Genomic DNA, 16,546 nt, shown 5'->3' with positions numbered 1-16,546 from the left:
TTTCAACTGGTTTTCATTATTTATTTTTTATAGTTTTATAGTTATTTGCCTTTTTCTTCTGACTCTTTGCAGCTTTCAAATGGGCGTCACTGACCCCTTCTAAAACCCCTTGTAAGAATACAAATGTATTCTTATTGCTACTGTTTATTACTGATCCTTCGATTCAGGCCTCTCCTATTTTTATTCCTGTCTCTTATTTGAATTAATGCATGGTTGCTAGAATAATTTGGACCCTAGTTACCAGTTTGCTTAAAATGCAAATTGAAGAGCTGCTGAATAAAAAGCTAAATAACTCAAAAACCTTCAATAATAAAAAAAAATGAAAACAAATGGCAAATTACCTCAGAATATCGCTCTCTACATCATACTAAAAGTTATCTCAAAGGTGAACAACCCCTTTAAGGTACATTTGGTTAAAAAAAAACAAAAAAACAACAACATTTTATCATGGTCTGTGGAAGTTAATGGGAATTTGTTCTAAGGGCAGGGGCACACATGCAAATTCAGGGAGATTTAGTCGCCTGGCGACTAATCGCCTCTTCTTCAGGGGGACAATCTCCCCCCTTCTATGAGAAAACGCCAGCGCAATGGCACTCGCAGCGCTTCAATTTCCAAAGTCGCCTCATGAGGAAACTTCAGGTGACTTCGTTAATAGAAGCGCCGCGAGTGCATTGCCGCAGGCGATTTTTCATTTTAGCAGGCGGAAGGCAAGGGGAAGGCAATTCAGGGATATTGTAGCCCCGAAGAAGAGACATTTTGTCGCCAGGCGACTAAACCTCCCCGAATCTGCCTGTGTGCCCCTGCCCTAAAGGGTAATTAAAGAAGACAAGGAGTGCAAAGGTTGTAACTCCAGGAGGGGTCAATAATGCCACATAATGCCAATATATTGCATATTTTGTTTACATATTTATTGTGTATTTTTAAGTGCCTTTTTGTGATATGTACTAGCTGGAGCCACGTCGTCTCGTCTCACTGTGTATTCGTATACTTCTGAGATGACAATAAAGTTTACTTTGACTTTGTATGTGCCCTACATGTGATTGGTGACTGAACTGTGTGGGAAATTAATGAATTTCAGGAGACCAGTGGGTGAAGGTGGGAAATTCGGAAGAATCCATTTTTGGAGTTATTGACAACTCTGGGAAAAGTGTCCCTAAAAATGGAGCATCTTCCAACCCTTGGAAGGAGGCGCAGTTACACCGCAATGTACAGCTAAACTCTCCGCCCAAAGACTGGAAACTCGTCTCCGCAAACGTCTTATGAAATCAATGGGCGTGGTTTCTGAGGGGGCGGGGAACGTTCGCTCCCTGTGATCTCGCGAGAGCCAGTGTAAGGGTGCGCTCGGCCGGAAGTGTGTTCTGAGAGTTTCGTGTCTGTATTCTCCGTGCTTGTATTGAGAAGCCGCTGTCGGTGACCGGGCTGGAGATTTGTCTCTCCATCACCCGGGCAACATGAGCTTCCTCTTGTGAGTCCTGGGAAGGCGGAACTAAAAGTGCGAGAGGGAAAGTGAGGAAAGGAGAAGCAGGAGGGGAAGGAAATAAGGGGAGGCCCCGAAGGGAGTTTATATCGAAGCGGAAAAGACTCTTCTACTACTAATTCTCCTTTGTGTCCTACCGGATTGACTCATGCTGTTCCCTTACAACTCTCACGGAGCCTATTAGGGGAATGCTAAGTGCTGACGTATCCTGCAGCGCTTTTATACGTCATTCCCTAGCCCCTATTTACTTTGTCACTCTCATGAGCTCTTAGTACAGTAAGGACCATGTCAGTTGCAGCTATCAGCTGGCTATCTCCTTATAGAGGAATGTGGGGGGAGGTGCAGCCTGAGGTCTGATATTGGTTTAGAACAGAAGAGTCCATATCCAAGGGCAGTCAGTGAATGCTGGGAGTAGGAGGGATGTAGACTGGCTACTACTGACAGCTGATGACACTTTTTTTTTTTTTTAACATCTTTCCTCCTCAGCAGCAGTCGATCGTCCAAAACCTTTAAACCGAAGAAGAACATCCCGGAGGGGTCGCATCAGTACGAGCTGCTGAAACATGCAGAGGCGACGCTCGGAAGCGGCAACCTTAGGCAAGCTGTAATGCTGCCCGAGGGAGAGGATCTCAATGAGTGGATCGCAGTTAATAGTAAGTGTAGAGAGTGATGACAAGTTCTGTTTGTCCTTGGTTATACTCAGCGTAAAGAGCATTCCATGAAGCCACCAGATTCACCTTTAAGTTAACTTTCAGTATGTGATACTAAATGTGTCTCTCCACTATTTATTTCTTATAGATTTTTAATTATTTGCATTCTTCTTCTGACTCTTTCCAGCTTTTAAATGGGGGTCACTCACCCCGTCTAAAAGCGAACGCTCTTTAAGGCTACACATTTATTGTTATTACTACTTTTTATTAACCCATCTTTCCACGCAGACCCTCTCCTATTCATATCCCAGTCTCTCATTAAAATCAATGCAGGGTTGCTAGTGTAATTTGGACCCTAGCCACCACATAGCTGAAAATGCAAACTGGACAGCTGCTGGATAACTCGAAAACCAAAAATTATAAAAAATGAAAACCAATTACAAATTGACTCGGAATATCACTCTCTAAGGGCACGACTAGGCGGCCCACAATCCGATGCGCTGTGCAAAATTGCAGGCGTCACGTCGGATGCGACTGAAATAATGTAAGTAATTCAATTGTCGCATCGTGTCGCATTGTTGATGTGACGCGACACGACTGTCGGATGCAGACGCTGCGTCTGCATCCGACATTCGTGTCGCATCAACAATGCGACATGATCCGACACTGCCATTACTTACCTTGTTTCAGGCGCATCCGACGAGACGCCTGCGATTTTGCGCAGTGCGTCGGAATCGGCCGTGTAGTCCTGCCCTTACTCATACTAAAAGTTAACTCAAAGGGAAGGAAAGTCATAATCACTGCCAAAAGTAAGGCTCCCCTCAAATGATTGTATTCACTTATACACCTTATACCTTGGGCTTCTTACACTACTTATTTCTTCACTACCCTGGGGCCAGGGCATGTGCAGTAGAGTGCAAAAGCTGATGCATGCACACCTGGATGCTGAAAGAAGGAGCAGGAAGAGGATTGCTCAGTGGTGCTTGCTAGAAGAAACTCAGGACTGGGGCAGTTTTCTGCTGATAGGATCACTGGCCCAAGTTATCAGATACCTGAATAAACTTGCGGGGGGGGGGGTGCTAACTTTTGGCATCCCAAGCGATTGTTGACCTTGCTTCTCCTTTAAGGCTAATGGTAGATGGATCATTTATATATGCCGCTTCAGCTTTCTAAATGTGTGCATTGACAGACACTAAGCCAGTGTAATGCATACAGTGGAATTCACCCCAAAAATACATGTTTAAAGAGTTTCTGTGCTGAAATCCACTCTGTGTGTGGCTGACTGGCTGATCCCGTGCACACCCATTCAAGAATAGGAAGGTAGTGCTTTTGTCCACCCGAGTTTATGCAATAACAACCCGCTTGCTATTTTATGAGTAAACAACCCGCTTGCTATTCTGTGTGTTTTATTTTAATGCCTGCCACACAAATTTGCTAATTTGTCCAGTGTTCATAAATTACCCCACTAGTACTGCAGTGTCTATTGATTTTTATTTTGTTCAGTCTTGACATGAATTTATTTATTTTTTAGTCCCATATGCAGAGCTTACTAAACTGAAAGATCTGTGAGTGTAACCAGCTTGGCACAGGAAGCTCTGATTATTCTCCCAACAAAGGGTAAAGGGGTCAATGTGTCCTTACCATTGCAAGAGGTCAATGCCATACGTAAAATGTACAAGATTATAAATTGGCAAGGACATTTTTTTTTTCTTACATTGTTTATTTACACTCTTGGCTCTATTAGAGGAGACAATTCAAATGTTTGCACAAGAGATTTTTATGCATGTTTAACAAACCTGTGCAAATATTCCTATTTCCAGTTCAGCAACTAGTTATGTGATACTGTTATGGCCACTATATGTTGAGTGCAGTTGCTCAAATGAGATCAGTAGGGGTTGGTCACCAAGTGAGTGATTTCCTGTGAGTAGAATTACTACTTACTAATGTTATGTAGCATTGTAGGATTTTTTAACCTGCCGATTGAGAGGCCAGATATCGATCGGGGAGGCCCATCGTATGGCCCCACACACGGCAGCTTTTATCGGCCCATGAATGGGGGTCTTAAATATTGCTCTGAATTCTATAGGCCTTGTATTTTGCTTTGCAAAGAAGAAATGTTTCTCAGTTGTGTCTTATAGAATTGCAGTAGAACCTCAATTTTACATCCCCTCATTTTATATTCTACATATCTTATGCAGAATACATTTGCCTGATATCAGATTTTCCTGGACTTTCCACCATTTTTTTCTGGTCCCCTTAAAAAAACGTAAAATGGGGGTTCGACTGTATAGGAAATATTTATTGTTAAGCAACAGATGTCAAAATTAGTGTTTTGGGGCCAGTGGAGAAATAACCATGTGTGAGAGTAGCCTAAGCTTGAGGCAGCAAAGATCAAAAGCATGTTTGCATTTATCAGTCTCCCTATACAAATTTAATTACGTGTAGCAGCAGACGGGGCGCTTTTCATGTAGCGCAATTGCATAATTGTGTGAAAATATGGAGGAATGCATTTTTCCACGATTACACTGGGCCGCCACCCGCTATCTCACTGTGCCATGTTGCATGCACCAAGCCTGGGAAGTAGTCATGCCCATGTTCCACAGTTTGCACTTCATGTTTGCTCGGGCATGCTTTAAACTGTCTAATGCTGGATTTCAGTCTGGCACAAGGCACTAAGTGCAGCCTGGCCTGTCTATGGATATGAGTCAGTAACTGCTTATTTTATGGGGCTCCATAAAGGCACATGTTCCGCACTCCGAAATACAAAGGCTCAACCTGGGTGCTAATCCGAATTAAAATGGATACAAATGCAGGGTGGCAGCACTCCAAGGATTTTGCAACAAGATAAGGTGTCAAATAAAGCAGGTTTATTAAATCCGACGTTTCAGTTCCGTACAGGAACTTTCTTCAGGGGAAAAAAAAAAAATCCTTGGAGTGCTCCCACCCTGCATTCTATCTATCTATCTATCTATCTATCTATCTATCTATCTATCTATCTATCTATCTATCTATCTATCTATCTATCTATCTACAGTATCTATCTATCTATCTATCTATCTATCTATCTATCTATCTATCTATCTACAGTATCTATCTATCTATCTACAGTATCTATCTATCTCTATATCTATCTATCTATCTCTATATCTATCTATCTCTATATCTATCTATCTATCTATCTATCTATCTATCTATCTATCTATCTATCTATCTATCTATCTATCTATCTATCTATCTCTATATCTATCTATCTATCTCTATATCTATCTCTATATCTATCTATTTCTATATCTATCTATATATATTCTATATCTATCTATTTCTATATCTATCTATATATATTATATATCTATCTATTTCTATATCTATCTATTTCTATATCTATCTATTTCTATATCTATCTAATTCTATATCTATCTAATTCTATATCTATCTAATTCTATATCTATCTATATCTATCTATATTTATTCTATATCTATTTAATTCTATATCTATCTATATATATTCTATATCTATATATCTCCAGCTATAACGGGCACTCACCATTCCAAAAACGTCACGGCCGGGTGCTAACCAAAAAATTAGTATAGTCCCAATGTGAAAGCACTCACAGCAAATTGCATCAATATAGACATCTACACGTTTCAACCCTCAAGGGGTTGTTATACCTTCAGTTCATATTATGATTAGGCTGGCGATGCAAGTCATTTACTCAGCATGTTCTTTACTCCTTAGCTGTGGATTTCTTCAATCAGATTAACATGCTTTATGGGACAATAACCGAGTTCTGCACTGAATCCACGTGCTCAGTCATGTCAGCTGGACCCAGGTAAGAAAGTTTATACCAAGGGCAGAATTCATTGTCATTAGAATTAATAGAATATGTCAGATGTTATTAACATAATTCTGCAATGATTTTATTGGCTCATGGAGGTACCGGCACATTTAAATCCGGAGAATAAGATCAGAGTAGGTTATACCAATGTCATGTGAAATGTACAGTATTCACTAGTTATTGGTAGATGTTGCTGCATTAATTTAAATTTCATTTCTCATTGATGCCTGTATTTGATGTTCATTTTGGTTGTTGGGGGGGGGGGGGGTTAGCAACACCAGGAATAATATTGGTTAAAGGGGTGGTTCACCTTCAAACAACTAGTTGTTTTCAGATAGATCACTAGAAATAACAACTTTTTTCAATGACTTTCTATGTGACCGTTTTTCTAATATTGAAGTGTAAAGTGTTATTTTTTACCTTCTAAAGCAGCTCTGGGAGGCGGGGTCGCTGACCCTGTAAACTGTTCTAAATTGATACATTTAGTTGATACATTTCTTATCTTTGTCCCTGCTGAGCAGAATCTCTGGGTTTCATTACAGGCAGCTGTTAGAATTGATACAATAGTTGCTAATACTGCAGAGATGCTGCTGAGAAATGGATCAACTAAATGTTGCAAATTGTAACCGTTTAGAGTCTGCGCCTGAATTACTGAGCTGTCAGACTCACACCAGAGACACAAACATTCAACTTTAAACTTAGATTTTGGAAAAACAGTAAAAAATAAATAATGGAAAGTAATTGAAAAAAGTCTTTATTTCTGGGGAACAATCTAAAAACAACTAAATTGATAAAAGTGTTTGAAAGGAGAACAACCCCTTTAAGTTACTTGACATGACATGCAAGCACTTAATTTCAACGTTTCACTGTTGTGGGACAATTCTGCTTAAAGTGTATATAAGTGCTTCAATAGAGAGCAGATTTATCACGGGTCAAATTGAAAATTCTATTTCAAATTTTAGATTTTTTTTTTTTGGTCAAAACTGTCATTATCCAAATTTTGTTTTTTTAAACATTCAAATTGGATTTATAAGATTTATCATACTCTGGCCCTGAATTCAATTCAACTATTCGCCACCTAAAACCTGCTGAATTACTCAATGGTAGGGGTGCAGGGATCAATTTGGAGATGTTAGCAGCCTTCCTCGAATTCGATTAAAATTTTTGGGTCGTTCGAATTAGACAGAGTATAAAAAAAAAATGGATTTTGTGAATACATTTTGAATTGTATTTGAGAGTTTTAAAACCGATGAAGTCGAAATTCGACCTTTGATAAATGTGCCTCCAAGTGTGACTTTAGCCCCCCACTGGCATGTAAACAGCCTTCTGCAAGTGACTTTTTAAAACTGTCAGCTTGCAACTGTTTTGTTACAAGAAGGTGTCGGAGTTTTATTTCTGTCAGTTGATCTTTCTACATTTGAGCAGAACTTATTTTTAGCTTGCAATACTCACACCTTTAGGGGTTAGTGAACAGATGGCTTTTTATCTCCTTACAGAACAATGTAAGAACAGTAGCTCGTCTCCCAGGTTCTATTGACCGAAACATTTAAATAGCAGGAAGGAAGGGATGTTTTGACCAGCACTGACTTCCAGTAAGGAAAACCGTGGCCACAACTCCCTTGTGCTATAGAACTTCTGTGATAATTTTGTGAGCAGACAATCTTTTGGCTCCTTATAACTAGATGGATATAGGTTTTATTGTTTTTAATGGAAGCAATAGGGTAATTGCCTATAGAAAACAAACCTATTTTCCATCTGCAAGTACCAGTTACTAACCTCACTGTATGGCATTAGCCTTAAGACATGTGGCATCTCAGTTGTGGAAATTGGGGATGCACAGCTTCCAGGATTCAGCCTTTTTCAGCAGGATTTGGATTCAGCCGAAGCCTTGTGCCCGGCTGAACCGAATCCTATTCTCATATGCAAATTAGGGGAAGGAGTCGCAAAACAAGGACGTAAAAAATGTTTTGCCATTCCCACCCCTAATTTGCATATGCAAATTCGGTTTCGGTTCGGTAGTCGGCCGGATCTTTCACGAAGGATTCAGGAGTTCGGCCAAATCCAAAATAGTGGATTCGGTGCATCCCTAGTGGAAATATAGCAGTAAAAATCCAGCTTCTCCTTAGGATTGTGCTGCTCTTTGATGCTCAGATCCGGGCTACCAGCTGAGCCACCAGGCTGCCTATTTTTGGCGCACAGAAAATTCTTCTGCTGACCTGCATTTTTACTAGGGGTTATCTTTGATTTACTTCCCCATTACATGGAAAGTATGAAGGTATGGATTTTTACATAAAACTAAATTTGAGGCACTTTTATCAAACGTCGAATTTCAGATTCATGTGAGTCCCATAACTCCCGAAATTTGACCAATCGAAATTAATTTAAAAAAAAAAATTTTTTTTAATTTTTTAAACTTGGGTGAATTAATATGGGCAAAAACTTGAATCAAATTATTTCTCAAAAAAAAACCTTGAATGTCAGGCTGCAAACAACTCAAAATTGATTCCTGGACCTCTCCCGTTGACTTAAACAGCAATTCAGCAGGTTTTAGGTGGCTAATAGTCGAATTTGAGTTCTTAAAGGGCCAGAGTATGATAAATCTTAAAAATCGAATTAGAATTAAAAACAAACAAACCTTGAATTGGATTTGAATAACTCCCTAGTCAAATTTGACAGTTTTGACCATAAAAATGTTTTAATTTTCAATTTAACCCTTGATAAATCTGCCCCTTACAGTTTATACCTTTTGAGTATGTCTGGACTGAAGCGATCATTCTCCATGGATAACTATAGGAGTGCAGCTCTGGTCGTTACATGAGTATATGTGCTTAGCAGGCATGAAGGTTGAAGTAGCTAGTACCCACACTGTGGCCTGGAGCTTGTATATAATGCTTCTGTTATTCATGTACGAAAATGATACGGGCACATTGTGTGCCTTAAGTAGAATATATGAAAAAAACATACTATTTCCCTTTACAGAGTGCAAGAAAAATTACATTGTTTGAATAGCTGAGAATAGTATTCTGAGTTGAAGCCAAAGTTATTTGAGCTGCAATTTTAGTTTAGGAATCTCCCAGTAATTCAGCCCATCTGAATAGATATTTTAGCTCATTATAATTTTTTTTTTTTTTTTTTACAGATATGAATACCACTGGGCGGATGGTACCAATATAAAGAAACCCATCAAGTGTTCTGCTCCAAAATATATTGATTATTTGATGACTTGGGTTCAGGACCAACTTGATGATGAGACGCTTTTCCCCTCAAAAATCGGTAAGTTGAGTAGCAGTAGTATAAGCCATTACAGTAAAACGTATATCCAATATGCCTATACGGGTAGGGGATCCATTATCCAAAAACCTGTTAACTAGAAAGCGCAGAATTACGGAAAGGCCCTCTCCCATAGGTTGCATTTTATCCAAGTAATCAAATTTTTTAAAAATAATAATAATAATAAAATAGTACTGTATACTGTAATAATAAAACAGTACTTTGCACTTACATAGTAAGTTAGGTTGAAAAAAGACACACGTCCATCAAGTTGAACATTTTTTTTTAACCTGCCTAACTGCCACTTGATCCAAACTAAGATATATAATGAATTCTTATTGGGAGCAAAATCAGCCTGTTGGGTTTATTTAATGTTTACATGATTTTCTAGTAGACTTAAACTGGACCTGTCACCCAGACACAAACATCTGTATAATAAAAGTCCTTTTCAAATTAAACATGAAATCCAATTTCTATTTTTTATTAAAGCATTCATAGCTGTTGTAAGGTCATTTAAACATCTCACTTGTCAATCAAATATTGTCTGGCATAGAGGAGGGGCAGACAATTACTTTCACTTTCCATTCAGCACTTCCTAGATGTCACTGCTCTCCCCACATTCCCCCGTTCTCTTCACCATTTAATTGTGTAACCAGGGCATGGGGATGGACATCAGGTCCCCCATTCTGGTGCATAAACAAGATTCTGAGATGATACAAGACTTGTCTTAATAACAGTGTCCACAAAATGGCTCCTGCCTGCTTGCTATAATTATGAATTCCCACACTGATGTAAACAAGATTAAAAAAAATTACACAGTGTAATTAAAGTTCATTTTGCTTGACTAATGTTGCAAAATAGGATTTTGAATAATTTTTGTTGGGTTACGGGTCCCCTTTAAGGTACGGACATCCAAATTATAGAAAGATCCATTAGGCGGAAAGCCCAGTTCCATACATACAATAAACTGAATCCATTGGCCAGTGAGCACTACGGTTACACATTACATGCAAGCTCCTAGCAACTTCTGATTTCCCTTCTTTTCTATAGATGGTATTCGTTAAGCAGAAAGCTAGACACCCTTTAGCAATTAATAAACATTTTGTCAGCCTTTAATTAAAATTAGCATAGGAAAGGCTATCCATACATCAGGCTTGGAAATATTTATGCTGCTGCATGTCACAGAAGATAATGTTTAAGTTGCATTGTTTGCAATTGGCCTTTAGGGTAACCATGTTCATAACTTTTTCCCTAGAGCTCTACAAATTGAGACAAATTCTGCTTAAACTCTGTTTAAAGTCACACAAAATCGTTGTGTGTTGTATATGTATGTAAGCTGGTTTAGATTTGACTTCTCTGTCTGTGGCAGGTGTTCCTTTCCCCAAGAACTTCATGTCTGTGGCAAAGACTATCCTGAAGCGTTTGTTCCGAGTGTATGCCCATATTTACCACCAGCACTTTGACGCTGTGATGCAGCTACAGGAGGAAGCTCATCTCAACACTTCATTTAAGCATTTCATTTTTTTTGTACAGGTAAGAGAACAATTGGGACTTTTTTCTCTTTGGAGGGATACTGACATCAGAACAGTTAAAAGCAATGTGAAAAGTAATGTATAGTTTTGCGAATAAGTTTTATTTCACTAATTTTCAATTGACATTTTTTTTTGTGCTTGCAAAGGGGACTAATTTTCTGGTTCAGCACAACAGCAGTTCTATCTTGCTTTATGGCAGTGGCTGTCAAACTCCCCCTTGAAGGTCAAAACTTTGGCTTGTGCTACTCTTAACTCATGAAATGAGCACAAAAAATATCCTTCTTTCAGTGTTAGTTTAAAGAATATCTAGGAGAGGAAATGGCCAACTCTCTCCCTATTGGCCTTTAGACTGGGTGCCCTGCAACTGTTCCAAGCCCCCCTCCATTTAGGAGCCTCTGCTTTATGGCAAAGATTTCAGATACACTAGCAAAATCAGTCCCAGAAGACAATACTTGATTAAATATCCTAACTGGGAACCACTTTAAAGTACAGGTATATTGGACATGTTATCCAGAATGCTTAGGACCTGGGGGTTTCTGCATAAAGGATCTTTTTTATAATTTGGATCTTCATACCTTAAGGGGGTTATTCATCAAAGGTCTAGTGTTAGTTTTTTTTTTTTTTTACCTCGAATGGTATCTTTTTTAAAAGAGAATTCAACCCAAACCTTAAAAACCCCCTACCCCGCAACCCTACCTAGATCCCCCTCCCTCCTCCCCCCAGCCTACCTGGTACCCGGGGCAATTGCCCCTAACTTCTTACTTACCCCTCTGTGCAGATTCTGTCCTCAGGAGTTCATGGCAGCCATCTTCTTTACTTCGGCAAACTTCAGAAGCAGAGTGGCGTTTCGGCACATGCGCAGTTGGAGTAATCTTCTGGTCCCAAACAACGGGACGAAAGTCATGAAAATTTCCGTGACTTTCGGAGCATATGCAGTTGTTAACTCAATGAGTTAATTTTGGTTAACTCAATGAGTATACCTGCAACAATTTAAACCATTATATACCAATATAATGATTGTATTGTTGAAAACTAATACAAATTGTCAGTAAAGAAAAATGTTGGCTTATTTGGATAAAACGGAGACTATGGGAGATGGCCTTTCCGTAATTTGGAGCTTTCTGGATAATGGTTTTCCTGGTAACTGATCCAGTACCTGTACTATCAAGTAATGCCATCCGGAAGTGGCATCTTCGAATAGAAACAATACTTGACTGGGTTATATATTACTGGATGCTGAATGATACATTGTCAAATGTATGGCAACCCTACCTAAAGTAGAGTCCTGCGAGGAACCAATTGGTTAAACCCAACTCGTGACCCGCATACTTAGCCACTTGGACCCACAAGTACCTTATCCGCAACCCAATTCGCGACCCGCTGACCATAAAGATACAGGAAGTGCTGTCATTGCAAACCGGAAGTGGCATCATAAGAAGTTGGCGTGATCAGAAAAAAGGGACTAAAACAGGAAGTGCTGTCCTTGTAAACCGGAAGTGACATCATTGGAAGTATATGTTATCTGAAAAAAGGAGTAAAACTCGCTATTGAGAAGACCAGCAAACCCTGAGAACCGCCGACCCGCGTCTATACCCGCTCCCGAAACTTCTACCTGCAACCCACAGGGTACCGCAGGTTTTTGCAGGTAACCCACCGGGTACCCAACCCGCAGCAGGACTCTAACCTAAAGGGTCCAGTAAGTCATTTTTGTATATATACAAGTGCAATGCAGATAGAAAAACCTACTGGTAGCCAGCTGCAGACCGTTCAGCTATAACAATCTATTGTTGCCCAAGTCAAATGAAAAATTCAGCACTTGTTGCTAAGTGAGTGTTATGTTCATAAGAATGTCCTTTGTTTGTTTTGACAAGAGAAATAAATACCTCCATTATTTGATTCTGTGCCTAACCTCGTGTGCTAGCCTGTAAAGCTACCAAAATATTATATATTGTATATCGATACATTAATATTTTGTATTTCTTCCCCTAGGAATTTAATCTGATTGACCGCAGAGAGCTGGCTCCTCTTCAGGAACTCATTGAAAAGCTGGGATCCAAAGATAGATAAGTTTGGTTTTCAGCCGAGATCAATCCCATTCGTCTTCTCTCTTTCCTGCCGTGAAACCATTAGCTACCTGAAGGGAAATCCTGATGCCACTATTGAGGGGAGAGTATTCACTGAAGATTTTCCACTTATTTTTTTTTAAATACTAAAACTTAAAAAGTGATAAATTGCCTTGCATTATTATTAGTGTACACGTTCATAGAAATGCTTTGCCTAATGGAATTTTGGGCTCATTCACGTTTGCTGTTTTGTATTTTGCTGGAAAATAGTTAGGATTCCACTGTTCTCCTCACCACAGAGGTGCCAGATATAACCCTTGCTATTCCAAGTAACTATGCAGCCTACAATATTCCTGTCCATCTCGTGCTGCACTTTAGTTTCCGCACGTTTGTTTTTCATCTTCTGTTGATCCTTGTGCTGCGACTGCTCAGCTGGTTTTGTGTTTTATTGCAGGACTTCGCTAGCAGTGGAAAAACTGACTCCTTAAAGGCTTGTTTGTGTGGGGGAAAATGCTGTGCAAATCATTTCTCCTTTATTACAGTAGTTTCTTAGTCGTGTGTTGCTCACTGCCACTTATGGGGGGATCACTGTGATCGTCGGCTTTATGTTTTTAGGTCTAATGCTCGCCAGGCTGTTGTTCATACGCATTTGTTTTGTACGAGTTGGGTAGGTATAATCCACAAATGTGTGCGTGCTATAAACAAACCTTCTTCATACATTGTATTCTTAAAACTGGGCTATTTTTGAGAAACAAAATATATTTTTATAAATAGGAAATTAGTGTTTGCTAGAAAAATCTATTCCAATACATTACTTTGTATGAAGAAAATGAGTGAGATGCAAAATGTAAGAGACCTGAACAATGCATAGAACAGAATTGCTGATAGAAGCAACTGTTATTGGCCTGGCGTGTTAGAAACCTTTTTACAATGCGGGATGGTAGCCACAAAGAAACATGTAGAGACTGAATTTTTTTCTTGTTTTTTTTTTAGTTTGTCATTTTTTTGTGTGGTGAAATGAATATTTTTCCTAAATTTAGATGCACTTTGTCTTTACCTCAGAGCCTTAAATAAAAAAAAAAAAACTGATTCTAAGGGCTAAACTACATGGGAGATTTTGTGGGTCAGATTAATCTTATCTTGCCACACAACAGCATCAAACTCTGATCCCCATAGCTGTAATGTTAAGTCGGATCCGATAGTTGCATCTGAAATCCAATGTATTTCAAAGAGAAGAAAAAGGCAGTCATGAACGATTACCGTAGATTTTCTCTGTCAGATGAAGACGCAGCATGGAGCATCCGCAAATCTTCCATGTAAATTATACATCAGATTTTTGTATCCGTCCCATTATATTTTGACACATCTGACTTGGGATCGGTCGATCTGACACCATTCTGCAATATCTCCAGTGTAGTTTAGCCCTAAGACACAATGCAAGCAGGAGTTTAAACATAGAAAAGCCCACTTGTCTGCAGCTGTGCCATTTAAAGGAAAACTATACCCCTCAAACAATGTATATTGCATAAAACAGCTCATATGCAAAACCCTGCTTCATGTAAATAAACCATTTCCAAAATAATATACATTTCTAGAGGTATGTGCCATTGGGTAATCATAAATAGAAAACTGCCATTTTATAAAAATAAGGGCCGCCCCCTGGGATCGTAGGATTCACAGTGCACACAAACAAACCATACATGTTAGGTCACATGGGCCAATTAACAGACAGAGTTGTGTCTTTTGCTTCCACACTTCTTCCTGTTACAGTTAGCGCACAGACCATCACAAAATGGTGGTTCAAGGCAAGAGATGTAAAAGGGCAATAATTACTTATATATATTCCAGTTTGATAAGATTCTTTAATATGCCACTTAATATGATTTATCTGTTGCTCAAATATTCATTTTGGGGATATCGTTTTCCTTTAATATTATCATGGAAGGTGACAAAAAGATTCTGAAAACTTGGCTTACATCAGCAACGCTTAATATAATCAAAGTTGTTTTAGTCATGTATACTGTGGCTTCAGGTTTTTTTTTTTGTATTGACCTAAAGAACGAACACTTATCAGAGCAGGAGAAAGCAATGACCACTACATTGACAGAAAGGGGCACATTTTTTATTTTATTTATATGTGAAGAATCTACCAGTAAAGCACCAGCTTGTTCAGAGCTTTGCCCTGTGTCATTTCCCTTAGTTTAACACGTGTTAAAACTGCACAACGAGGTGTGAAATGAGTGCCATTGCATGCAACGTAAATCACAGCAGGTACTCTACGCATATTATCAAACTGATTCCGAAATTATTTTTGCATAATTTGTGTAGTTTACCCATGGTGATTTCCATTGCAGACAAATAATAGAGCATATTTGCCCACTATTTAACCCCAATGGCAAAGCATCCAGTGTGTCGTTGCCCTTAAAGGAGAAGGAAAGATTAAAAGTAAGTAAGCTTTATCAGAAAAGTCTATATAAATACACCAGTAAACCCTCAAAGTAGTGCTGCTCTGGGTCCTCTGTCAAGAGAAACACTGCATTTCTTTCCTTCTATTGTGTACACATGGGCTTCTGTATCAGACTTACTGTTTTCAGCTTAAACCTCCAGGGTTAGGGTTTGAGCATGCTCAGTTTGCTCCTCTCCCCCTCCCTTCTGTAATCTGAGCCCAAAGCTATGAGTGAGCAGGGAGAGACTCAGGCAGGAAGTGATGTCATACCAAGCTAATATGGCAGCTGCTATCCTAAACAAACTGAGAGCTTCTAGAGCTGTTTACTCGGGTGTGGTAAAGCATTTTGCAGTATAAATAAAGTGTTACAACTTGCACTATTGTGGCTAATCTATTGGCAATAAAACGCTTCTGTACCTTTCCTTCTCCATTCATATTATTTTCCTGCATGTGGGCTCTATAAATAGGCACATATTCTGGATATTCATGTTAAAAGGCTGGCTCTGAATTTTAGATAAGACGGCAGTGTAGCACATGCATGACAGACACATCTACTACCTGTGGCCATTCAGTTCTTGGGCCTGACACTCCCAGGTGCAGAGGAATATTCTGCTTTTATCTAGTCCATAGGAAGGGGACCATTTATACAAAGTTTTTAGAAGATTGCTTTTACATATCAATTCCACATGTGCCAGAGTCATAAAGACTTTTAATACCTGTATGCTTTCAAATAATGTGGAAGTTAGAGAGTTGGTTATTTCTGTAAAAACAAAATGTTTTGGTTTTTATGAGCATTGTAATAAAACATATTTTGACCCTAATTGCGTGAATGCTAAGAAATGTTACCCATTTTTAACCTTTTAGGTTATCCAATTAAAATGTGGAACAACTTTGTACTGAGTGAATTTCAGTAACTTCGTATTTTTTTTTCACTTTCTAAAAGGGCAGCCAGCCCTTCATGAAGCTACGTAATGTATATTTACTGAATACAGTTATCATCTCCCCAGTTTAAGCAATCCCAACCTTTCCTCATAACTGAGACTTTCCCCTTTATGAGTGCACTTTGAACAGGGGAGGTTCACCTTTAAAGTAACTTTTAGTATGTTATAGAATGACCCAGCAACTTTTCAATTGGTTTTCATGATTTATTTTTTATAGTTTTATAATTATTTGCCTTTTTCTTATGGCTCTTTGCAGGTTTTAAATGGGCGTTGCTGACCCCTTCTAAAAAAAAAAACAAAGTTCTGTAAGGCTACAAATGTTAGTGTGGTT

General features: G+C 38.9%; 1 protein-coding gene across 2 annotated transcripts; it reads left to right on the top strand.

Annotated features, from left to right (window-relative positions):
- The first annotated feature begins 1,309 nt into the window (after positions 1-1,309).
- Positions 1,310-16,175, top strand: mob1a.L (MOB kinase activator 1A L homeolog). 2 transcript variants are annotated; one of them, XM_018250836.2, is made up of 6 exons: positions 1,310-1,465; positions 1,964-2,130; positions 5,864-5,957; positions 9,103-9,236; positions 10,603-10,766; positions 12,755-16,175. In XM_018250836.2, exons 1-6 carry the CDS (start codon positions 1,452-1,454, stop codon positions 12,830-12,832), a joined length of 651 nt encoding a protein of 216 aa, XP_018106325.1. In that variant the 5' UTR covers positions 1,310-1,451; the 3' UTR covers positions 12,833-16,175.
- The last annotated feature ends 371 nt before the right edge of the window (positions 16,176-16,546 follow it).

The sequence above is a fragment of the Xenopus laevis genome, chromosome 3L, assembly GCF_017654675.1.
Source record: "Xenopus laevis strain J_2021 chromosome 3L, Xenopus_laevis_v10.1, whole genome shotgun sequence".
NCBI lineage: Eukaryota > Metazoa > Chordata > Amphibia > Anura > Pipidae > Xenopus > Xenopus laevis.
Note: the sequence above shows the minus strand (reverse complement) of the source record. Positions and strands in the feature narration are given on the sequence as shown.

Coding starts and splice junctions, on each gene's coding strand:
- mob1a.L (XM_018250836.2), top strand. Junction 5,958..9,102: donor GTCATGTCAGCTGGACCCAG/GTAAGAAAGTTT, acceptor TTTTTTTTACAG/ATATGAATACCACTGGGCGG. Junction 9,237..10,602: donor GCTTTTCCCCTCAAAAATCG/GTAAGTTGAGTA, acceptor TGTCTGTGGCAG/GTGTTCCTTTCCCCAAGAAC.